This window comes from Opisthocomus hoazin, chromosome 5 (genome assembly GCF_030867145.1).
Source record: "Opisthocomus hoazin isolate bOpiHoa1 chromosome 5, bOpiHoa1.hap1, whole genome shotgun sequence".
NCBI lineage: Eukaryota > Metazoa > Chordata > Aves > Opisthocomiformes > Opisthocomidae > Opisthocomus > Opisthocomus hoazin.
The window spans coordinates 34,229,804-34,256,030 of record NC_134418.1 but is presented as its reverse complement, the minus strand read 5'-3'; the positions used below and the strand labels follow the sequence as shown (position 1 = coordinate 34,256,030).

Genomic DNA, 26,227 nt, shown 5'->3' with positions numbered 1-26,227 from the left:
ACATGTGTATGTCCTCTACTGTCTGCAGAGAATTTAGGTAGATTCTTTCTCCGTCTTTATGTATAACAGTGCCATTTGCTTGGTAAATATAATGCACAATCAGTAAGGGTGATGTGTAAAAACCTGCAGGTCAGCAGAGATTATTACGACTTCTAAATTCATGTGCAACCTGGTTGGCCAAAATGTGCCCAAGGAGAGAGCAAGGTTAAGGCTGCTACGGAGATGAAATCTAAATATCATCAGTGTAATGCAAAACGCACATGTGGCAGTGACTGGAGACAGCCATTCACAGTGAGATAAAGCTTTTGGCAGAGAGAGCTCAGCAATCTGGTCATGCTGTTGAGCGGAAAGAGCTACATGTAACTTTGGGCATGTTGAAGAGAACACAGAAAGAGATGGGGCATTTTACCAAGCAAATTAGCATGGGCAGCAAGCAGATAATCCTGCAGCATTTTAAGAGATTATTTAGGTAACAATAGGAGACATGTACCCCTAAAGTTTACTATGATCACTAGGGCAGCATGTCTTTATTATCATTGCCCACTGATATTGTTTTGTGTTTTTTTAACAATGTTTATAATGAAAATGTCATATAAACAAATGCATCAATCATTAAAAAGAAATATTAAAAGAGATTTTCTGTCATGAGTTTAATTCAGAGCAGGAGATCTCAGGAAGTTTAGATTTTACCAGTGCTGAAAATCTTATGCAAAGTGAAATTATATAGAAAATAAAATATGTGAAACACAAAATAACTTGGCAGCTGTACTGCTGTTCTGGACTCTCTTTGCCAGGTCTGACCATTAAAACTCAATCTCTCCCTTTTCCCTTCTGTCTTCAAATGGAGTTTCAATTCCCTTTTGTTCTGTGGCACAGTTTCAACAGATGGGATAAAGAATGTTGCCAGCCAAACTAGCCAAAAGCTTGATGACAAGAACACTTCCCTGAGCATGGGAGATGAGGGTTTGGATATCTTCTGTATGCAAAAATTATTGAACCTCAATCTTCTCAATGTTATATGACTGTTCTTATATCATAGTATTAAATAAGCGTGTGGGCATCATCACTGTCACATCTCTAAAAAAAAAAAAAGTAGAATCTTTCTGTGCTTTAAATCAAAAAGATGGCAGTTGGCAAGGCATCTCCAAGATAGAAGCTGCAGAAATGCAATGTACCTAAGCTTGCAGGACTTGTAAATTCTTTGTTGGAAACTTAGATCTAAACTGATTAGCTCAAGTTCATATAAAGTCCCTGGCAAGCATGGATGGAAATGAAACAGGTGCTGACTCCCAAATGCAGTAGCCACAAGGGACAGTGTCACCTTGCAAAACATCAAAGGGTCACACTGCACAGTCACTGTAGAGACCTTGTAACAAAAAAATAAATCCTGGGCCAGTATGTAGCTTAAGCAAAGACCACAGCAAAGCAATCATGCCACCCCTCAATGTAACCGGGTAATCAGTTATTACCCAGTGATTTTTTCTCATCAAGCAGAAGGTCTGCATGACCTGTCTCTCCTGTTTTAACAGATTATATTGCATTTCTGCAAAAACTGCAGTAACACTGCATTTAATAAAAAAGTTATTTATATTTATTATTTCTTTTTCTCTCTCTCACAAATGTTAGATCATTGCTTAGGTTGCTCCTTCATTATATGTAAGTCCGCATCCATGGACTTCTTCATTAGCATCTTTAAAGACTTAAAGAAACTTATCAGATCAAATATGTGGCAAATCATTCAGCTAACGCAAACGAACTACAGTTTTGCTTTGACTCCATGAATTTTTCTTGGTAGCAAAAGCGACCTGAACCTTAGAGTAAGTATTTACTCTTGGTCTACCTGTCCACTAACTGTCAGATTACAACCAAGGAATAGCTTACCTTGAGCAATAATGCCATGTTTTCACTCAAATCAGATTTCAAGCAAGGGAGACTGTAAGAAGCAATTAGCATCAAACTGCTACTCACATTACCGAGCCATCTGGTTTCCATTTTCACACTCCTAGCAACATCAGATCATGAGGTTTAGATGAGGCCATCCATTGTGCAGGAGATGCAGATAACTAGCGTGAACTTTCAAATATCATTCCAATCCTCTCTAGTTTTTCTCTTAAAAATTTTGCCAGTGCTGACTAACTCAATAAGCAGTGAATAGCATGTCCTTCTAGCCTCATTAAGGACTTAGAAAACAAAGTGATTTTACTCAAAGTGTTCTAGTAGATCATTTCTTCACCTGTTTTCCTTGCTACTTTTCCAATGGTCCCACTGTCCCCCTTTAAGTGATTTTTTTTAAGGGCAAATGGAATCCAAAATAGTCTTCCTGCTTTCTGAAGTGGCTGCCAGACTGAAAATGAATCAATGACTAAAATGTAAGAAACACTGAAGTACTTATCACTTGATGAGTGTGACTAAAAAACAATTAAGGAGTAGAACATTTCACCTCCTGTGTGATCCATGTGATGAATTGAGAGAGGAGCCTCTTTACACTTAAAGCAGAATTGTGTAAGCTTTGTTTTGTACCTGATACTTCCCATACCTAGCTCAATGCTGTTCTTGTGCAAATACATCTTCTTTAATTGCTTTTAAGCTATCAATGTTAGTAAAAAAATATTGCCCTGATTTTCAGACAAAGGTATTTTTAACAATCCATGTCACTACTAGACCGTTCATGTTTCTTTTGCTATTAACCAGCAGAGCAGACGAGCTCTGAAGCAGACATCACAGCAAGTTCAGAAGTCAGGCATTTGTCTCCATGCTAGAGGATTAGACTTCCCAAGGCAGCAATGTGCAGTGAGAGGTGCAGCTAGTGAGGTGGAGAGGAATAGCTTAGGAAATAGTCCCAGCACATGTGGCCTGGGTGCCTCAATAATATTTTAGCTCATCTCACTGTAATGACACATTGATGGCCATTTATTCTTTCAATATTTTTAAAGGAAGGTATGCATAAATTTCTCAAAATATGTGAAAAATGAAGTTTTTCTTGAAATCTATTACATTCTTTAAAAAATTCCTCCTTCGATACAGGAACAGATATGTTATTTAAAAAGTCATTCTTTACCATTTTCTTAAGCTGTCCAATTCTTAGGAGAAAGAATTTGAATATTTTGCATGTCTATTTTCAGTAATGATTATCATTCTGACAACAGGGCACCTAACTTGCCTGGGCATCTAACTGTAGGAAAAAAACACATAAACATTCTAATTTTCAAAAGGAAATTAAGGAATTATTATTATTTTTGCCTCAAATACTTCTAATGCTAATAATATGATTTTCACAATCTATTAACCTCTTCAGTCATCATAATTCTTAGGCATTATATAAGTTGTATTGTATTGCTTGCAACATAATTACTAGAACAAGTCCATCATGGTTATACATCAGAAGTGACACGATGAGAAAGAAATCACAAAATAACAATTGTCATCTAATATGTTGTAATCATACAACAGGATCCTATCAGAAGTCCTTATGGTACTATCCAGGTGTATTTGCTATGCTACCAATCTTCTGGACCCTTTTGCTCCTCGGTATTGGATGACCCACTGACAGCCTAAATCTCTCCTGATAAATCTGTTCTAGTGCTCTTTAGAAGACCTGATTTGAATTTAAAGCAGTATATCAGCTTAGTAAAATGTAAACTACCTGAGAATGCCTAGTTTTCCATTAATTCATTAATATGAAAACTTTAGATATGACAGGAGCTAACATGAACTGGATTAACATTTATCGTTCAAATTATCAACCTGCAGGTTGGGGATTAAATAGTACAGGTGATTAAGTTGTAAAGAGCTGGATTCAGTGGATTTCATGTTACCACTGCAACACGACATCTTCAAGCATTATGGAGTTTTCAAGGCACAGAAAGTTCATTGAAGTTCTGCTCTTTCTGATTCTGAAACAGGACTCCAGTCTTCATGTGAAACCTTTAAAAAGAATTGTTTATCAGTTAAATTGTCTTTAGTTGCCACAGTAACCAAAAGTAAGTATCAAAAGCAGGCATCAATTTAAGTATCTCCTTCATTCTGGGACAATGTTTTTAAAACTAGCAAAACAAATACATATAAAACTTGTCTAAACTGAAGTACGTAACAGTAAAGTAAATTTGCTGTAGTTCAAGACTAAACTGAAAGGGTGCAGATAATATATGTGCCTGGTGCCATCTGCCGGTAGTTTAGAGGCAAAACCATCACAAATACCTTACTAAATTTTTTCATGTGTATCCTTTAGAAAGTCTTCAGAGGGAGAGGGAAAAAAAGGGGAAAAGAAAAGAGAAAGAAAAAAAGAGAATTGAATGTTATTGTACAGAAGTAGCTTTCATAACTCTCAAAATCCACAAAAAAGTTATTTCACTGCACAAGGTGGCCAGTATGTGGATGTAGCTACTTTCAAGGTAAATGGTGTTCTTTCACTGGTTTAAATATGAAAACATCAAAACTTTTTTATAGAATAAATAAGTAGTCACCTGAGTAAGTCTAATTTTCTACCTTTGAGAACTCTACTCATCTTATTAGAAGTTACAGTGCAGCTTATTAGCCCACACTGACTCATTTTAAAATCAATTTCTTTTAAAGAATACTTGAAATTCAAGACAACCTTTCCCAGTTGCACCACTCTCTCATTGCTGTTGGTGAAAGAATACAGTATTGCTATTTGTAATAATATTCCATATTTTATGTTTTAAAAAATCGCATTACCCAACTTGAAAAGAAATGTTACAGTTATGTTGACAGCTGACACTAGGTACCTGTACTTATCTTGCAATCTTTAATGCTACAAAGACTGTTGAAAACAAATTTGACCAACAACAACAAAAAAGAAAACAAAATGAGCTTGGCAAGAAAACACCTGTCAAAAAATGCAGTATTTTACATTAATTCGAGAGTTAATTCCAGATAATATGAAATCACCAAAGGAATCCTGGATGACAGCTGCGAAGACACAATGGAAGGCAGTAAAGAAGCTCACACACAGCAAAGTGATTTAAAGATAGGAAAGTGATTTAAAGATTTTGAAGATTTAAAAATAACTCTTACGTAAAGGAACAATGATGGTACTTTGCTGTGCTGGTGGCCTGCCCTGTGTCCAGGAATGTTTTTCCTGGGAACAACCTAAACATCACATTCTCCTATAGCAAGAAACTAAACAGCTGATAGACAAAAGTAACAGTTTCACCAAAAATCATGGAAGCTCAGCCAACTGAGAACTCTCCCACCCAGCATGTGACCTACAAAAACCACAGACTGGGCTGAGGAAGAGAGGGAGTAAAAAGTCTAACCTGCAGAAAAAGAATGAGCTCAACACGTGCCATGAATTTTGAGTGCTGTCAACTACAGGCAAGGGCAGCATTCAAAAACCCCACGGAGAACCAAAGCGATGCACAGAAAATAGGAGGGAAGGAGGCAAAAGGGCTAGCTATTTCTATGGGTTCCTAAGTACAGAATCTCCTCCCAAATTGTAAGAAGAAGTGACTTAAAAGAACTGAAGATCTACCAGAAAAGGCAAAGCACTAAGGCTCTCTTGGCCAGGGTAAGACTTCTTTTCTCTGCACAGGAAAACTGGTTTTACTGCGGCTTAATAAGGCAAGTTGTTAATGTGATATGAGGGCTTTTGCAGCAAACAGAACTTTCGTTTTGTAGACTATTTTGCTATACTGGAAGGAGAGACCTGTCTGCACCATCCTGGGGGTAAAAAAAAAAAAAAAATTGGTAATGAGATCTACAAGTGGATTATGTCTTCTAGTCTGCTGAATGACTATAGGAATGTGACCTGGGTTGCCTTAAAAAAAGTGAAGGCGTACCAGTGATTTGGATTGTCCCACGTTCATTGGCAATCGCCGTGGGAAAGCAATTGTCAAATGTTGCAGAAAAGCCAAGCTAAATAGGGGACATTTCCTTCCACAGAAAGAGAATCAAGAAAACTCAGTCATAACATCAAGCTGTAACTGAGAAACAGAGCAATGACTAAAGAATTGTAAGAGACCTAAATTAAGTACAACTGGGATTTCACATTCCTTATGAAAATTACGGTTTTAGCATGAGATAATTAAAGCAAGGATAGCCAGCTCCTGGTGTGCCAGAACATATAACTCAACCTGTCATCTTCGTTCCTGAGAGTCCCCCAGAGTTGGTCAGGAAGCAGGCTGTCAGCCACACAAATCATTCACTAACCCACGGCAATCTCCCTGCTGCTCTCCCTTGCAAGAGCCCCGCAGCCTTCCTCCTGTCATGTAGCTGGACGTGCCCTAAACACACACTAGAGCCATCACCACCGCATGGAGCATGCGCATTCAGTAACATGACAAAAGGACTTATGTACATATGTCCCCAGCACAGTGGACTTATATGCATATGTCCCGGGCCACAGTCAAGGGGTGACTGCATATTAGTTACGTGACAGATGAGCACAAACTCCCTGGGTGCCTGGGTTGAGGGATGTTGGCTAGACCTGGCAGAGAAGCTGAGTGACACTGACCTAAACAAAGTGAAGAAAATGAAGACAAGTATTGTGGAGCTTAGGACTTGTCACAGAGAAACAAAGATGAGATCATCAGAGAATGTGAAGGGAAAAGCAGCAAACGCATATTGTCAAATAACTAAACCTTCATGCAAGTGAATTATTGGTGGGGTGAAGGAGGGGAACATCTTGATGACATGAGAAGAAAAAGAGAGGTGAAGATGAAGAACATTCCAGTGGAAGAAATACAAACATTAAGAAAAAGACAGACACTCCTTCATGGACCTAAAAGACTAAACTTTTCAAAACTAATGAATTGGCCACAGAAAAATTACATGTTAAAAGACAAAGGGAAACATTAACAGCTTTGTATCATAAAAGATATTCAGAAGTATTGAAATTATGCAGCTTCTGCCATTAGATTACATTACAGCATATATAAGAAATGTGAAGAAAAGTAGTGACACATTGTAAAAGGGAAATGCATTTCCATAAACAGAGAAAAACTAACATTTCAAAATGCAAGGGGGTTGGGGCTGGGTTTTTTTGGGGCGAGGGGGACATGACATCAGGGCAGAAACCAGCATTAACTGCAGTACAGAACTGGGGATAGAGAAGTGATCCAAAACTCTGTGTAATACCATGTGCCAGGTTCACTGAAGGAAGCTTAGAGTTTTAACAGAGGTACTGGGGATCACCACCACCTCTCAATACCTCCCAGATGAATCTCAGGAGAAATAAAGAAGATGCAAGTAAGTCTGTTGTTGATAAGCATATCTGCCCGGTCATATCAACAACAGATCTTCAAGCCATCTACACTGAAATAGAGTGAAATCAATTTGGTAAACCAAGAAGCACTTGGATTTTTTTCTTCCATTTGCTTTTAACAATAAAACAGCTGGAGGAGAGATGTGTAAATATTAATCATAAGCTCTACTACTCTTGCCTGGCCTTGTGCAACAAGGCTTTCAAGTTCTTATATTTATCACCAAAATACGCAGCTCTCCAAAAATCTCAGAGGAAGCAAAACAGATGAAAAGCGAAGTGGGAAAAAAAAAAGAGGTTGAGACCATTTTAGGATAGATGAACAAGAGCATGATAGTACATAAGGTCTGAAGCAAAACAGCTGATATGCACAGCTATTTAGCTTCTAAAAGCTTGGCTTCAAATGAAAAAGGTTTCCACTACCATAGGCTCTGAAATACAACACCCTTACTCAGAAAATATCTTATTCAGAAGACAAATTTATAACACAATCACTAGTCATCAAGACCCAGAATAACGTCCTCTAGGTCAACTAAATTATTCAGACCCTTTCAGAACCTCAGCACATGATTTCAAGATCATACTACTTGTTTTAATCACAGCAGCATAAATCCTGAAGCAAACTGTACTTCCTCTTAGAGCAAAAACTGGAATGAACAGAAAGTCTCAGCTTTTAAGAAAAAGTACATTATTACAACAAAATAAGCAATCATGCCACTGATTCACTCTTCTAGCAGCTGGCCTACTGCACCATATGGTGCCTTCAGACCATACGGATTTCATCCTAGGTTTAAAATACTTCCATTTCGAACGTCACTTAATTTTAAGGTTGTTCTGATCAGTTCTTTCAAGGTCAGTATGAGCGTCTAATACAGGTACATCTTAGATGGTAACATCTATTCATTCCAGTCACTTCAGAAAAAACATATTCAGGGAAGGACTGTATTTGCAGCTCTTCCATGTCCAACAAATCCATTCACTTTTCAATTTGCATTTACTTGCCTATTTATTATCAGCTCACTAGCTGGCCAGCTAGCTACTATCCCAGCAGACTATGGCTTTCTGTCTTCGTGACACTGCTTAAATGTTTCTACACTTAACATTTACTTGCTGTTTCACTCAGTCTTTCCCACCTGTTAACCTCTGCCAGTTTCCTCCATTTGATAGTCACTGCAAGTTGCAGTGTCTTTCTTGGCGTCCCTGTAACAACAGCACTGAGGTGCTTTGACCAGCTAGCAATTGCCCTTCACTGTGGCAGCCTGACAGCCCAGGTGGGTATGTCCAGAGCGCAGAGCTCGTGGCTTCCCTGCCTTTCTAAATGCCTCTTAACCCCTTTTGGTTTGTGTTACCCGCTATCCTACGGATTTAGGAAGATAGTGTCTGTTTCATCGCAATTTCACAGAATCACAGAATGGTTTGGGCTGGAAGGGACCTTAAAGATCACCTGGTTCCAATCCCCCTGCCATGGGCAGGGGCACCTTACACTAGACCAGGTTGCTCAAAGTCTTGAACACTGCCAGAGAGGGGGCATGTGCAGCTTCTCCGGACAGCTTCTCCGGACAGCCTGTTCCAGTGCCTCACCACCCTCATTCCCAGGATTTCCCTGCCTGCCTCTTGACAGTGCCTGCACAATAGGCCGTTTTTTATTTTAGATATCTACTACGTGATTTACATAGTGAACGCTACCAAGAATCTCCCATAAACGGGGTACTTGCTTCATCTCATTCGTACCTGGGAAGTCTCATTTTTAAGTTCAAAAGCGCCTTCATGCAGACGAACGCATCTAAACAAGCTCTGAAAGCGAACTTGCAGCACCGTTTCCACGGGGAGGACTCGCCCCAGCCTCCGCCTCCCTCAGCCCCGCGCAACGGCACCTCGGGCTGCTGGGACGCCTAACGCAGAGAGGCCTTTGCCTTCCGACAGGCAGCTGCCCAGCCTGCCCCCGACAGCCCCTTCCACCGCTGACAGCACGGCAGCCCCCCCGAGAAGACACGCCGGGGCCCGGCCGGGCTCCCAGCCGCGCCACGCCATGCCATGCCATGCCCTCCCCTCAGCCGCCGCAGCCGCACGCATGCGCACCAAGACGGGCCGCTCCCCAACGGTCGGCGCACGCGGAGAGGCGGAAGCGCGGCCTCGCCGACCGCGCGTGCGCGCCGGCGGGCTGAGGGGGCTGGAAGGGGCGTTGCGGCGGGGCGGGGCTCGGTTTGAACCGGGCGGCGGGAAGCGGCGGCGGCCGCGCAGCCTCCATGGCCAAGCAGCTCGGCCGGGACCAGCAGGGCATCACCCTGCGGGGCAGCGCCGAGATCGTCGCCGAGTTTTTCTGTAAGGGGCTGCGGGGGGGGGAGGCCTCGAGGACCGGGGTGGGAGCGAGGACGTGCGGGCGGGCGGCTGGTCGGCTTCCTGCAGGGCGACATGGCCGCCGGCGGGGGGGGGGGGAGGGGGGGGGAGGGGGGGGGGAGGGGGGGGGGAGGGGCGGCCGCTTCACCCATGCACCGCCCCCTCTCCCTTCGGTGTGTTGCAGCCTATGGGATCAACAGCATCCTCTACCAGCGGGGCATCTACCCCCCCGAGACCTTCACCCGCGTCCAGAAGTACGGGCTCACCCTCCTCGTCACCACCGACCCCGAGCTGAAGAACTACCTCAACAACGTGGTGGAGCAGATGAAAGGTGGCGGGGCGCAGGGGTCTGGGCCGGGCCGAGGGGGCCTCTTGGAGCTGCGGGCAGGAGGCCACTGTGCCTTCTCTCTTCCTCGCACTGCACCTAACTGCTGCGGCTTCTTTCAGAGTGGCTTTACAAGTGCATCGTGCAGCGCCTGGTGGTGGTCATCTCCAGCATCGAGAGCAACGAAGTCCTGGAGCGGTGGCAGTTTGACATAGAGTGTGACAAAGCTGTGAAGGAGGAGAGGTGAGTGACAGCGTTCTCTGCCCCTGCTCTTCCCTGTGCCTCGTAGCTGTGCAGTCACAAAATAAACGCCGTGCGGATCACCACTCCTCCGGCTCCTCAGAGCGGCTGAGAGCGCCTCTTCCCAGTACAAGCATCAAACTGTACCAAGCCTACTGCCTTCCTCACTGCTGTTCCTTCTGTTTGTCTGTAAACCCGTCACTGTGTCACTGGAGTGCACATAATCCTCAGGTGTGAGATTGTTTGTTTGTTTGGTGGTTTGTTTTTATTTTAAAGCATCAGATCAAAACTTGATTTTTAATCTTCAACAAAGTATCTAAAATCTCATATTGGGTACGTGCCCTAAAGAACTACTGCTTTCCTGCTGTTATGCCAAAATGTTCTCGTCCATTCCAGACTGAGAATAAATGTAACATTCCTTACAAATACTGTGAAGCTTCACAAACATCAATGAAGTGAAATCAACTATCACTTAACTATTCTAAGCCTGTCTACCTAGGGCTTAAAAGAGTGCCACTACTGTAAAATTAAACTGCATAGTGAACTGACCAACAGAACTTAAGAACTGTATTTAAAGAAAACTGTCAGTACAGTAGAAGCTTGCTTTCCTAACAGAGTCTTCCTATTTTTCCAGTGCACCACGAGAAAAATCTCAGAAAGCTATTCAGGATGAAATTCGATCTGTTATCAGACAAATAACTGCCACAGTAACTTTTCTGCCACTGTTGGAAGCTGCCTGTGAGTATTCCTAACTTCAGAACATTTCTTTTCGAAAACCTCAACAAGTTTTCTGCTTTAGAAAGTATTTTCTGCTAATTTTTCTCAGGCTTCTTAATAATTACATGTCATATACCATCACATTTGTGAGACAGCATTTGGCTAGAGTGAGAGCACGTCTCTTGCTGTTTTCCATACTGTACAATCACATGTTGGATCAAATACTTTCAATAAATATCCTATACAGTTTCTTGCACAACACACAGTAAAAATAATTGCAAATGTAAATACTGTGTGCCACCTCTCGCTAAAGAACTTGGAGCAACTTCATTTAAAGGGACTAGTGGTACTTTCTCCCCAAAATACTTACAGCTTTTTTTGTCAAAACGACCAAACTCAAAGTGGCTGATTTAACTTAATGGAAGTAGTATGTGTACTCTGAGGAATATAAGTTTTCATAAATAATAAATTATTTTGTGACTACCTGTGGACAGGCTTGTATAAATAACCATTCAGTTCATGTGAAGTGTTAGAACTTCACAGAAGCTCTTCTATTTCTTCAGAGCTCAGCTCCACAGCACTTTAACATTTGAAAAAAAAACATTCACATCGCACTCACTTGAGAAAACTAAAATGGCTACACATGAATATAACCAGGACTTGTTTTCATATTTTAACTATTTCTTTTGACATAACCAGCATCAGTGTAATTTCTGAGAACCTTGGTATGCCTCAAGTTCTTTAACTTCAAACATGCTACCTTCTTAAGCGTGCATTACTGTTTTGTTCCCACTTGCTTACAGGTGCCTTTGACTTGCTGATATACACAGATAAAGATTTGGCAGTGCCAGAAAAGTGGGAAGAGTCAGGACCACAATTCATAGCCAATTCAGAAGAGGTTCGTCTTCGTTCCTTCACTACTACAATCCACAAAGTAAACAGTATGGTGGCTTACAAAAAGGATTCCTTCCCCTAAGATACTGGGGGAGTTTGCATATATCCTGTCACCTTGTAGTTTCTGTTCATAGTGCAGCTCAGTCAAGAAAACACATCACTACCATTGCTCTTGCTGAAGTATGATACAGAAAAAAGGCAGCATTGTTTGTCTATGAAAATGTGGTGTACCCACTAGTTTAAGCTGGTATTGTTTTTAAAGAGGTCTAAATAAGGTATTTATAATGACAGTTCAATTCTTACTTAACTGTATGAGCAAAACTAATGGTGTGTTTAACTACTACATTCACTAGAAAAACTGCCCAAATCTAGGATTAAATCCTAAATTGTGTTCAGATCCTCCAGTTTTGTATTTTAAGATTATTATAAGCTGCATTCTATTATCTCCTGAGATGCTGGTTCTTCATATTAAAAGCCTGGGCTGTTTTATTACCAGAAACAATCCTAAAATGAATCAACAGAACAATCCTGAAGTTATTTTGTACTTCTTTACAATGAAAGCAGCTGTTTATCAGGAAATCTTAAATATACGAAGCCTTGTATATTAATGACTGATGGATTCTAGGTCTGGGGATGCTGTTGTTCTAAGTTGGTGTATGTCTCTAGTGTCTGTCAAGCATTTTCTATGTTTGTATTCTTGTTTTATAGAATAAAGATTGAAATTGCATAGTGTTCTCTAATTCAGAGTCTCTAGTACTTCATATTTTAGGTGTTTTCATGGATGCTGTATCTTCATTTAATAACTGTTGCAGAACTAACACCCTAAAGGTATCCTGCTTAATACCCCCAATATCATTACTCTGTTTCCTCTGAGTCTCAAACTCAGTGTTGTAGAGTCAGTATGAAATCTGTTAATGGATTAATAGTTTTCTTCCACTTAAGTCTTTAAGTAACAATATAAATAGTCACTGATTAAGCACACTGTTGCCTTCCGTATTTGTTAAATGCCATTGGACTCTTCCTGAATTCTTCACCCATTTTTGTACTGGAAGAAATTAGGCATTTAAAACTGTAAGTGGTAATGGAACTTTCAGGTTCTTCCATGTTTTAGTTCATTTTCTTCACTAAGTTCACTTCAGCCAGAGCATTTAACTTCTCCCATTCTTCTAGGGTAATACATGATTTTTCCTGTTTTAACAGTATAATTACAAAAGTTTATTTAAAAAACATTGGTTACATGTACTCCACTACTGTATTACAAAGTTTCTGGACTTTCTGACTAGGGAACAGTTCTCTCCAGCAGTCCTAATCTAGCAGAAGTGAAGAGGCAGCCTTTTGTAAATCAGTAGCACAAAATCATGACTTTTAAAAATAAATATAATCTAGGTACTTCAAACAAATGTTACATTATTTGCTACTAGGGCTTGCACTGCAGTAACAGAGGAATAACTAGTGTTTTTCTTCTGCCTGTCAGCAATATTCTTTAACAGGTGACTGCACTACCCCTTCACACCTAGGAGGTGCACTTCAAGGAGTGCAACTTCAAGCACTTTTCCTGGGGAGGACGATCCAAGCAGTGAGTGCAAGTCAACTGTAAGAAATTTAAATCAGGAACTCACAACCACTGCTTTAGACCAAAGATGAGATGAGCAGGTGACTGGTACAGAGGCAGCAGTAATGAGTATAAAAACCCTTGTTTTACTGGGATGCAGAAGTCACTTCTTTCTTGTACCAAACACAATTTATCTTCAAGAAGGACCAGCGCAAAGTCTATCTCCATCACCATCTGTATATTTTTTTTCTTTTTTTTTTGTAGAGGCACCAACAGTCAAGAGCTCTATCATTGCATAGAGATAGTATCTGTGAAAAAGAACAGGTTATGAATCTGGAAGTTTTCACAAAGACCCTGCAGAACAGGAAAGAAAGAAAAAAAACAGTCACACTAATGCAGTCTCCCAGTAGCCCAGCCTTTATGGAGGTGTCCAACAGGATTTGCTGACACCTAAGGGGACCCACACTCTTCGCTAGCTTCCCGTAATTGTGGGTCACTTCTATAGAGTGAACAATCAAAAGCAAGGCAGCCTCCCCTCATCTCCAATGGCATTATAGTTATTCTTAGGAAATCGAATAAAGGATAAAATTTAGAAGTTTCATAACAGGCCTTTCTCACCTGACTAGTTCAGCTGACGTATAAGCTTGTTGATTGCTTCACCTCTGCAGCCAGGCTTACCCATTTCCTTGAGGAAACCCACTTTGTTACGTGAAGCATGGCGAGCCACAGACAGATGGAATGGCCACAGAAAGTTAGTGACTTTTTTGAAATACTTCCCAGCTGAGTAGATTTCATGAATAAGGTCTTCCAGGCAAATAATACCACAACACCCTGCAGAAAAATAAAATAAATTAAAAAAAACCACAATAAAACAACAAAAACTCCCTCCGAAATAACATACACATGAGATGCCCAACTGTATTCTCTTTCCTCGCACTACTCCAGAATTGCCAGTCCTCCATATACAAGTCTTGCAAGATTTTTCTCCCTCTTAAGTCAGACTGCAAACTCTCAACATTCGCCTCTTTCCTTGATTCACTGAGTTTTCTCATCCTCCTCCTCACCTAAATGTTTCTCTATCAGCATATTGTCTGTCAGAGGCATTCTCTTGTTCTTAATCTTGGCTTGGCCCCGTTTCAGGATGAGCTCTCGTACAGATTTCAGGTTAGGGTGTCTGCAAAAACAAGAATCAGGTTCTGTAACAAAGAGGCATGATACAGCAGGAAATCCCACCCTACTTCTTTGTATAGAGGCGGGAAAGTAACAAGTTATGTTTAGACAATGAGTAAAAGGACAGTAACAAGTTTTAGATATAAAGTTAACAAAGTTTTGACCGTTACTGCAAAAGCCAGCTATGGATTTGTGATACCAGGTGGAGTATCAAAAAGCTATGATATATACGTACAAACTACTATCAAGCCACAGGACTGGTACTTACCCCCATGCCACGTAAGGTTCCACAATCCGCAGCATCTTCAGCGATAAAGGAGTCAGTTTAACAAATGTTCCAGTGAAATTTTTTCTCAGCCGCAGCAACTCAATCACTCTTCTTACCCTCTTACTCACTCCCTTAATACTGAGTCAGAAAAGAAAGAAACACTATTAGGAACCACTCTAACACAGCAACAAAAAGGTCTCAAGTTACCTTCAAGAAGGCATGTCTGGGTTGATCACCCTTCCTTTGCTTAGCAATGATATGACAGCTACAAATGGTAGCAATAAGAAAGGTAAGGAGAAACAAAAGTTTCTTACTCTACAATCCGCACAACGAAGGCTAGTTTGTGCTCTTGAGGTACAGCTGTCTGTTCAGGTCTCTGCTCCATGCGTCTCAGCCGGACGTTGTCTCTGTGTTTGCGCCATGAATCTCGAACAAAAGCCTCAAGGCGTTTAAACTGGATTTGTTTCCCCTTCTGATGCTAAAGACAAAAAATTATGAGAAATTATCACCCTTCCCAACAGTCTTAGAGGTCTGCACCTCAAAGGCCAAGTGAAATTCAGAACTTGATGAACTATACTCTTTCAGTTTGCAAGGCAGTAAGAAGAAAATTAATTTCATAATCTAAGCCCAAGGGAGATAGAACTGAGGGACAACATAGCAATTTACAGGCAGCTAGCTATAACTTATGAACAGGAAAAACAGAGCAAGACCCAGGATACTGCTACAGGCACAGAAGAAATCAAATGGAAGCATTTGCAGGCAGCCAGATCTTCACAACTACATACACAGCTCAGCCAATCACTGGGAAAACCAGAAACAACATATGTGTGCAGATAAAACAGATGCTGCAGTGTTAGCCTAGTGTGACTCAAAATTATCACCCAAGAGAAAGTAACTAGGTTTAAAGTTCTTTTCTGTAAAGGCATGCATGCAAAAAAGCCCCCAAGCATTCAAATAACTATTCAGCATTTCTAATTGAAACACAAAACATTCAGCTCACTTGAAAAAAAAAATCTTTTCAGAATTATGGGAAAATTTAAAGCTTTTTTTAAATTACAAAGCTGTTGAAGTTCCTATCCTTAACTCAGAAACAAGTGCCTCCACCTAAATCACAGTGCTTTCTCAAATGAATAGGAGCTGAATGTGCATGGCAGTTACCCAACAACATTTTAGATACACTACCGGCTAAGTTATTAGGCCATTTAAAAACTAAAGAAACTAATGTTATGTGTCTTCTGTTGTATTTCACCCTGTAAATCACCCATGAAGTTGGTCTCAATTTTCAAAACAGGTAGACCTGATCGAAACCTCACCACTAAGGTAATTTTTTCTAACGAGAATCTTAAAAGGTGGCTATTTAACATTATTGCTTATGCTTCCACTTCAGAAATACAGCAAGCCATCCATATATTTTAAAACATAAACACAGTATCTAACAAAAATAGCAGGAGTTTTGCACATAATCGCACCAACTCCACAGAAACAGATTCAGGGGGAAAGCTTTAAGCTGCTTCCAAGAGACAGGCACCTGCTATATTAGCTGAGATACAGCCAAAGAGGTCTCAAATTCTGAAACAGGAAGGTCTGCTGTGCTCTGCCGGTCTGGAAACCACACACTGTGGACTGGGAGTCTCTGCATCAGCAACCCCTACCATTCTGTGATTCTGTGAACACGTGCCACCCTACGCGCAGAAACAGGCTTCATGATGACCCATCTATGCGCTAACAAATTTATCTACCCAACGACAGAGAGATAACTCTAAACGTACTCTCAGAAAAGCACACCGGCTCCATGAGGGCTGACAATGCAAAGGCGAACTAGTTTCAGACAGTGCAGCCCCATGGCGGCACAAACAACTCAGCAGCATTACATTTTACCACACACGCACCCTGGTCATCACTGATCTGAGAGGAAAAACTCACAGTCTTCAACAAACCTGTGTTTCACTATAACAAGCCAGAAAGTTCTGTCCTCTTTAAAGGGCTCAGAGACACACGGGGAAGATGTCCAACAACTGAAGAGATGAACTCGTGCTTCCCCTCAGAGACAGCCCTGAGGACCACCACAGTCCTAACACAGAGCCTCGGCAACGAGCCCGCCCCCTCCCCTGCCCACCCGCAGAGCTCCGGCATTCCCTTCTCCGAAACACGAGGACGGACAGCTGCCACAGCCCCGCAGACCCACCCCGGCCTTCGCCCCCTCACGACCCGGCTCCTCCAGCCGGCCGCCATCCGCAGGCCGCCGCACAGCGCCATCTCCGCCGCCCCCTCAGCATCCCCGGGCCGGGGACTGCCGCGCCGGGGACCCCCCCGCGGCCAGCCCCTACCTTCCGCTTGTTGAGGAGCGCCTGCTTGGCCTGGGTGGCCTTGATGGCCTGGTAGGCCTTCCTCTTCTTCAGCAAGTTCTCCGGCACCAGCGGGATCCGCCGCTTCGGTCTGCGGGGACAGAGAAGCCGGTCACACCCAGCACCACCGCACCCCAACCCCCAGGGACCCCCGCCCAGCCCCGCGACCGCGCACTCCCCGCGGATGGCGGCGGATACCGGACCCGCCGCTCCGCCACACTCACTCCTCCGCCTCCGCCATCTCGCCAGGCCTACCGCGCATGCGCGGGGGCGGCGCGGTGTCGGGGCAGCCCTGCGTGGGGCGCGGCTCCTAGTCGTCGTTGAGCCGCCTTCGTTGGGGGACCTGAGCCGGCACTTTGTTGTCTGGGCCGTGCGCTGCCTGGGGGAAGGGCTCCGGGCGAGATGGCGGTTCTTTGAAAGCCTAGAGAAGGACAGTGAAGCCTGGCAAGCAAGCCCGCACCCCCAGCAGGGACTGCTTTGAAACCAGGTGCCTTCTCTGCCTCACTTCAAAACTCCCAAGGAATGACGGAGGGGAAAAAAAGACATGGAAAAAAACCCCACAAAACACCACCAAAGCAAAGGCGGTGTCCCTAAGTCCCCTCGGCCCTTCCAGCCCTCGCGGCAGCCCCTGCCTGCGCCGTGTTGGCAGGGCGGAGGCCGCCGAGGCCGGGGTCCCGGCGGCAGGGAGGAGGCCGGTGCCTGGCGGGCTGGCAGCTCCCCGCTCCCCTACACCTGGCTGGTCCTGGACAGAAACACGGGCCGCTGCGGAGCAGAGAGACAGCTGCCGCGGTGGCTGGGCCGGAGGTTTTGCCTCAGGGTTGGAGCTGCTGCGGTTTTTTGAAAGAGCACGGCGGTATCCATGTTTGACAACGCTGCAGGGCTGGAGCCCTCTCTGCTGCTCCACCCCGCTCAAAAGATGTGAAGGCCAGCGTTATTCTTGTTGTGAGCGCCGAGGAAATAACGGGGTTGCAGGGCTGCGGCCCCTGGATCTAACTGCTGCCACCAGCAGCTTGTGCAGCCGTGGCCAGAAGACACTCTTGGGCTGCAATGTGTCCCTCTCCCCAGTTCTGGTGTGAGAGGTGTCTCACCACAGCAGAGGACTGTGAAAGAGAAAAAAAGCCTTTCAGAAAGAGCTTGGCTTTCAGCCCCTCGCCTCAATGCCCTGGGGAGCTTCACCAGGAGGAACAGGCCCTTTTCTCTCCCTCACTGGTGGCTTCCAAGTACAGCGGTCCTTCCCCGAAACAGCAGGTCCTGACTGAAGGACCGGGTAGACGCAGGTGAGGACTCATGGGCCACACAGCAAACCTCCAGTGTAACTGAGCATCTGGTCACAGACACTTTTGAGGAAAGGATCTCAAACATGGCCAGGATCCTGTAGAGCGGGAAGAGAGACCACCTCGCTCTCGGGCAGCAGGGGCAGTGTGAGGAGGCAGCACACAATGTCCAGCTGCTCTGGTGACGGAGCAAGGGACTGGGCAGAACTGTAAGCCTTCGAGAGCAGGGCAAGTTGGGACAAGTGGTTTGGACAGCGGTTTCACCCGTAGATGGTGCCGTAGCCTCACGCCGAGGGGATGTTGTTGAGTCAGATGAGGTTGTGTTCATGTTCTGCGGCCTCCTCTTTGCCATGTAGGGTAGAAGAGGGATGTGTGCCTGTACACTGGACTCGCTACTTTCATTGCATCTCTAATCAATTTGATTTATGCCAACCATCGTTTCCTCTTCAGCTTAACAGTTGAGAGCTTGAGCCTTTCAGTACAAAGCTCAGTGATGTTTACCTGCTCACCTCAATGAAGCTGCAAACTTTTAGGACACTGTAAATTAGGCCACTTCTCTTTTGATGCCTAATACTTGAATATCTGTATTTAGAAACGTGATCCCACATTCCAGTATCTGCTCAGGCGTATGCTCTGCAAAGAACACACCTCTTGGTGAGCAAACCCAGCTTCCTATCAGCCATTCTCTGGTGCAGCCTTTTGGGTTATGAGACAGAAAGCAACGAGCTTATGAAATAAATCATATGAAACTTTCACTGAAGAAACTAGAAGCAAATCCATAACTACATAAATTTGACTCTGACATTAGGGTAAGCTGCTCCGTATAAAAATAGCTGAAATCTCTGGTAGCTCATGCCAGAAAATGTGGCCCATTTAAATGTACAAATGGATGTGCTTTGTTTAACAGAAGGGAAATGCAAACAGGATCTCAGGTATTTCGTTATTAGTGGTAAGGAAACAATAAGTAAGTAAATATTTCAAGCACTGTTGCTACGAAACATCACCCAGCTTAGCAGCATACGCAGGCTGACTTGTTAAACTTTAGCTAATAGTTATATTACATGAATGAATGACTATTCAAAAGTGCTTGTTTGCAGGGTTACTAAAGAAAAACTCTCTCATTTTCCTAGATAGCAAGCTGTTGTAAACTGACCTTCAGCACTCTGAAATCCTCTCCTTTTTTCTTGACAAGGCCTTACAATTTCTGAGACTTCCATGAACTATTACAGACAAATCCAATGACTGTGTGCTTACAATAGTCACCACCTGTCAGTGATGGATTAAATGATTTCTCCTAGTTTATAGGTCACTTAGAATGATAGGTAAAATCCTTTTAAAAAAATGGATATCTTGTCATGTCCCTTTCACTCATTGCCATTCAATGACTTCACAAACCAGCTACTGGCTTCCCATCAGTATTTTTGATGAAGATCTGTTGTGAGTGCATTTTCTCCATTCTTCACCAATGCATCTCAGATAAGGCTTAGAACCCACAGAAGGAAATTTTTTTTGAAAACAAGGTTTTATATAACACAAAAAGGCCTATTGGTCTGGGGAGGGTCAGAGTTGAAGGCAGAGATCACCTTTAACGATCAAAGTGGAATGAATTTTTCCCTGTACTGCCTGGAGGCTTTTTGCACTTTCATTTCAAAATTAAAAAAAAAAAATCAGAATGTATTTTTTAAGCAAAGAATGTTACGTTTGATACTAACTGCAGCAGGTCTTCTATGCTGTTTTGAGGAGATGGTGTTTGAAAAGTTGAATAGAGAGATCAAAATCCAAATGCTATAAATATCTTTCCAGAATGGGCAGGTTTTTTCTCCACCCTGGAAGGGAGGAATTTTTTAAAAAGTGTCGCTCAGAAAGCTAGGTCCTGCTTTGTCTGAGCTGCTTGCCTTTGTAAATTACACTTCGAATATTTTACAGACGACAACATGACCCTGCTGTAATCACACTGATCCATACTGGAGTCCTGCTGCAGCACACCCATAAATCACTGCCACAGTTTCTGCCTACCCTGGCCTGAAACTCTCCACAGCGCATCTACATCTACAATCCTGTTAGGTCCTGCAGAGCTAGCCAAAAGCAGGCCCCTTCATTAGGCTTGGGACTTTGTTAGAACATTAAAGTAAATGAAAGCCAACAAAGACAGATCTCCTGCCTTTTGTTCCCCTGTAGGCCTGATGCGACTCGTGTTCTCTAGCCTTGTGTCTTGCCAGCTTTCATTTTATTGTGATACTTTAGAATAGTATTTTGTGTCATGTATTTTAATTTTTGTTTTTATTAGCTTATTCACAGATACAAACAGAAAGACATTAGAAAATACAAAAATAGCAAACTCATGCTGAAGCTGATGGGTGTGAATCTCACAAAAGGAGATGGTGTTGCTTTGTTTCATTGTTGTATGGGTATAGTCCTCTATGATAATACTATGTATAAAAATACTATGTATTTAAGGCTATTTTCTCTTTGCAGTAGGAGTAAATAGTGTGGACTTTAGCCACAGCTTGAATCTTCACTTTCATTATTCTAAAGGCCTAGCTTTCAGAAAAGCATCTGGATGTCCCTCTCTTTCCATCAACTGACATGTTTGCTCTTTGGTGTACAGACCACTGGTTTTGAATGCATTGTTTGTGATGGTGAACTGTACACAGATGTGGAAGGAAGAAGTTGTAAGCATAGTTCTAGTCATCTACATTGCCAGGCTGTTTCTACAGTCGTGCAGTTATGGCAATCATGGACTCTAAATTTCTGATGTTTTTAATCCTAGACAACAGCTTATGTCCCCAAAAGAATTTATTATGACATGTCTACTGCAATAGAAAATTCTAACCATTTCTTTATACCTACTATGCTTCTGTTCAGATGCTGCCTGTTATGGACTTGTGTTACAGCTTTTTTTAATATTTCTATAATGAGGGGATAGTTAATAGTAATAGCCATAGTTCCATAACTGTATCTAAGCCATATACCACTATAAATATAAAGCAAGACAGCCTGTCTGCGAAGCTGTCACAGTATTCAGGCTGGTATTTGATTTGCAGTTTGAAAGTACCACATATGCAGCTTGAAACAGTAACAAAAACATGTTGCTAGTTGAGCACACAAGTGTATATAAAAATATATAAAATGTGTCTATGTGAATTTGTGTAAACAAATGTAAACATAATAAAATATAAATATGTAAATATAGTTAAGGGGATTGTGTCAAGAACTGACTCACTTTTGCCTGCAAACTTTTAGGGCTCCTCTGATGCAATCTATGGTGCAAAGTAAGAAGAGGGATGATGCTGACCTGACTGCAGAATCAGCACCTGCATTTCAGAGAGGATGGCTGGGCAAGGAAACAAAGGGCAAATAACACGGGGACAATGATTCCGAAAGATAAGTCAGGAGGTGAGGTGGGATGTTAGAATCATCTTGTCCATGCAACTCCTTATATTATCATCTCACTTTAAGAGCATAAACCCCCACTAAATCAGTTTAATATCCCACCAAATCTCCATTGACACTGTGTGCAGTCTCAAAGCAGCAAAAGAGCCACGCTCGAAGTCTATCACTCTCACTGGTGAACTGTGCCCCCATCTGAAATCTGTCTGTAATGAATTCCCTACAAAAAAAGCCAAAGAAATAAATTCTGTTTGTTGTGTCAAATCGTGATCTAATCTTGGGAACATTTTAATGGGGAAAATGCCTTGTGATCGTAAATTATGCCCATTTTCAGATCTTCTAAGGAAAAAGTTTATATAATTTGGAAAGAGGCCCAGAAACTACTCTATACACACACTCAAACCAATGTTAACAGACAAAAAATCTGGGTGGTCCAATACTTTCTTTCATGAAAATAACAATTATATGGAGATAGACTAATATTTAACAAAAATAGTCTTCTGACAAGTTAGATACGTATTTTTATTCTTTTAAAAATAAGGTTCCTTAACATCGGCATTTTTGTCAGAAATCTTGCAAGTCCATTTCTTGCCTCAAAAGGAGTTATCTGGGTAGAATGCAGAAATGTGGATGAGACTAATGTAGGTGTGTACTCTCAGCTAGTGGCCACCTAATATGTCAGATTGAAAGGGCTAAAAAAGTTGGTTTTGGCTTTCTATCTTTCTGGAAAAAAAAGGAGTGGGGAAAACTGTGGGGTTCGCTGTGGTAGAGCAGGGCCTGTAGGCCTTGCTTGACAAAAGTCAGTGATCGAAGGACACCCTGATGAAAGACTCAAGGACTGTGGCAAAGTACAGCCAAAGTAAACAAGAACGGAAGCAAAGATTCACAAGGAAATGGGACTGAATGGTCCGCCAAGAAATGCAGGTGGCGAGTAAAGATGCTACTGTGAGAAAGTTATGTTCTGTACTAATGAGCTATATCCTGTACTAATGAGAAACTAGAAATCAAATATAATTAGTAGTTGTCACCATAAATATCAGGTATAATCTGTAGCTGTCACTAGAAAAATGCATGTTCCGATGAGATAATCTTGAAAAATAGTATATAAGGTACTGAATCTATGAATAAAGTTTGACATTTGCAGCATTCATATTGTATGCGTATGCTTTGTCCATCTTCACCACGGGCATGTCGCAACAGAAAACGAACTCAGTTAAACAGCGATGTTTAACATTTTAGATTTCTGCCCTTGTCTTTTCACTGAAGGGATGTGCTTTATTCAGACTTCACAAGTAACCTATCAAACTCTGATTTGTGACATTACAGTTTGTTGAAAAACTACAACTAACTGCATCACCATACTGAGCTGCAGCTACCCATATAAAACAGTACTAGCGATTGAGTCCATCCCAGCCACAGGATACACACCTCCTGGATATAACCCACAGGTAATGGGGTTTACTACATCTGCATCCATGGTGAGTCCAGCCTGCTGGACAGAACCTAGGTACAATCACAAGACTTTTCAGGATTTGACCCTGGATATGGCCTCCTAATACATAAGCAAAAATTTGATCCAAAAAAGGGATATATATTTATAATTAGCTAAAAAAAAACCCCAAGCAATACCAAAATCTTTCAGAATAACTTACCATTATTACATTTTCACTGAATGCAAAGGAAATTTGATCAGCCATAACCCAGTATCATTTAAAACACTGCTTTCTAAATACTGTGCAATATGCATCTTATAAACAGATTCAAGTATGTAAATAAAATAACTCTTCATTGACTACAACAGGGTCATAATTAATAACATGCCCACTGCAGCAAGATTATGTTGCTTGCCTCCGTCATCATAGCTAACGACCTCATCTTGTAAGCACTGATTTCTGTGAGAAATCCCCCTGGTTTCCATGGCTCCACAGACAGCTCTGAGCCTCTCCCGCTCTGGGATTGGTCATGCCAAAACTGGCTGTCCCTGGGAGACAGGAATGCTGCATCTCTTAAGAGGCACACAGTCCTACTTGGCAGGACTGAACATGAGATTACTGCTCAATGTGCTAGCTCATTTATGGCTTCATTGTCTTCTTCAAGCTGCCTCCTGTGTGAGACGCAAAGACGTAGCAGCTATAAAATACTTTTTAATGTAGGGGGTTTCCCAAGTACACAAGACCAAGTCCGCTAGCACTGCCCCAGTGGAGAGGCTGGCCAAGTTTCTTCAGTAAATGCTACTGCTGTTACTTCTTGTCTTTCTTTAGCACAATTAATTTAAAAGCATTAATGGAAAATATTCTAACTTTGAAAGCTCAATTTTACAATAACTATTGTGAATACTTCACTAGAGGAAAAGCAGACTACTAAAGACTCACACTATTCACAACTATTGTCCTTGAAAATTATATCTGGAGTTTTAATTGCTTTTATGTTATAAATATTAAATTTCAGATTTACATCTGTCACATTGTTCTGACATTTAATAAAGAGTGGTGGCACCTGTTTACAAGTTTCCAAAGTGAAACACATGCAAGAAATAAAATGTAAATTTTGTTTTACTTTGAAAGTACTTGTAAAGGCTTGATTAATGAACCTGGAATAGAAAAATTAATATTGTTCAATTACAATAACAAGCAGTTAAAGTAATTTCTTTTTCTGTCATGTCTACAATTTGAGTGTACCACAAGTTTAATTGTACCTTTAAAGAAAAGTGGAGGTAAAAATAGACATCATTATGTATGGTCTCCACAGGCCTCTATGACCTCTCTCCTTCCTCCACAGGGATGAAAAGCTACACTTCATTTGGGAAAAAACATGATTTAATTACATCTGAGATGAAAGACAGTGAGAACAGAATAGGTGTCTTTCCTACACTCGGTAACTGGGAATCCTACATCCTACTAGATTACTTTTTAATTCAACCTTCAAGATAAAAATGCAACTAATTATGCTATTTAGGTTGCAGAAGCATATTAATAAGTACACCACAGCATGAACTATTCATAAAAATATTACAGAGTGGGGAGCCATAAAAAGAGATGGAGTGGAATAAACTAATTGGGAAGTTTGTCATTTCAACGTAGACAACTTAATAGGAAATGCTTTGTCTAGACAGATATGCTTTCTGTCCCAAATGCCAAGGATTTTGATACAGTGATGGTGGGTGGTAGACAATGAGTTTTATCTTTAAAAAAATTTTTAAAAAATCATTTAATTATTCTTTCTTTATGGCCTTGATTACTGTCACCAAACTACGTAAAATCCTTTAAGAAGTTCAGTGTTGGTGACTAGGTGAGGGAGCTGTTGTTTCAAGTAGAAATAGCAATCAAAAGAGAATTAAAACATCGTCAGTGAGAAGTGATCTGCAGTAATTTATGTAAAGTCACAGCAGAATAGTTTTACTGGTTTGTGGATTGCACCACTGAGCTCTAAACAAAGCTGTGGTTCTGAGGGCTGTAATGGTGCATGGCAATAGGGCTATAAAGATCCTCTCAGGTTTTTTCCCTGTTAATTTATATAGGAAAAGTTTTGCTTGGAACATTTTATTTTGCTTACAATTATTTGTGACAACGGCCTAGTCAAGATAGAGATACAGAACGTTCATCTTTGACCAGGAAATATCGGGCAGAGAAACACAGAGCCTAGAAGGATGTAAGTGGTTGCCCGTAGCTTTATCCCAAGACAGGGGCTCTGCTCCAGCTACTCTGAGCTGCCTATGCACGGTGGGAGCAATGGAAGGGAGGACGTAGGTGCAGGGTTCTCCTCATGGCACAGCCGAAGACCTTATAAAGCTGAGTGCTAAGGCAAGAAAATGGCAGAGAAAAATCAGTAAATAAAAATACAGCAAGGTTTCACAAATTTATATATGAAATTATAAGCTCTAGTGTAATTACTAAATTTGGGAGTAGGATTTTGGAGTTACTGTAGATAAATAAAAATATCAGCTCAATGCTTAAGACAACAAACAGAATAGTAATTGAAAATTATTAGAAAAGGGATAAAGCACAAAGCAGAGGAAATCGTTACACACTGTAACCCCTTACACCCACATTTTGAACAGTACAGCTTTGATCAGTCCTCTTTCTTCTGTCTGTCCATCTGATACCTCTGCCCACCTCCTCCCAAGACAGGCTTGGAAAATCTTCAAAGAAACAAGATCAAAGATAGGGAATAGTTTCCATCTGTGGAGCAGTTAAATAGACTGGACCCTCAGGGTAGAAGAAAGGTGTCTGAGAGAAGATAAAACAGTCTGTAAAATCATAAATGTTGTGATACTTGCTCCTTTTCTTGCAGGACAAGAGGTAGGGAACCTCAGATGAAGGTAGCAGGTGGCAGGTTCACAACAAATAACGGGTTTTTCCAGCACGTGAACTTGTAGTTAAGACACAGACCTCTTAGCCACCGGATTCTGAGAAAGGTCAGGTGAATCAAAAATTAGGAGAGGAACTTGACTGTATTATCAACTCCTGAGAAGAACATTGACGTGGCACATCTGCCAG

The 26,227-nt window shown here is 41.9% G+C and overlaps 2 protein-coding genes across 3 annotated transcripts; one reads left to right on the top strand and one right to left on the bottom strand.

The window, feature by feature from the left end:
* Positions 1-9,423: 9,423 nt before the first annotated feature.
* On the top strand, positions 9,424-12,472 carry MAD2L1 (mitotic arrest deficient 2 like 1). Its single transcript, XM_075420916.1, has 5 exons — positions 9,424-9,541; positions 9,741-9,887; positions 10,004-10,124; positions 10,756-10,859; positions 11,642-12,472. The coding sequence occupies exons 1-5, from the start codon at positions 9,466-9,468 to the stop codon at positions 11,812-11,814; spliced, it is 621 nt and encodes a 206-aa protein (XP_075277031.1). The 5' UTR covers positions 9,424-9,465; the 3' UTR covers positions 11,815-12,472.
* Positions 12,473-12,923: 451 nt separating this feature from the next.
* Positions 12,924-17,332, bottom strand: RPL7L1 (ribosomal protein L7 like 1). 2 transcript variants are annotated; one of them, XM_075420913.1, is made up of 7 exons: positions 17,292-17,332; positions 17,050-17,158; positions 15,037-15,200; positions 14,723-14,860; positions 14,349-14,458; positions 13,903-14,115; positions 12,924-13,638 (listed from the first exon to the last, which is right to left on the bottom strand). In XM_075420913.1, exons 1-6 carry the CDS (start codon positions 17,327-17,329, stop codon positions 13,907-13,909), a joined length of 768 nt encoding a protein of 255 aa, XP_075277028.1. In that variant the 5' UTR covers positions 17,330-17,332; the 3' UTR covers positions 12,924-13,638; positions 13,903-13,906. The 2 variants fall into 2 exon arrangements, with proteins under 2 accessions (XP_075277028.1, XP_075277029.1); XM_075420914.1 differs by having other exon boundaries at positions 12,924-13,592.
* Between the last annotated feature and the right edge of the window lie 8,895 nt (positions 17,333-26,227).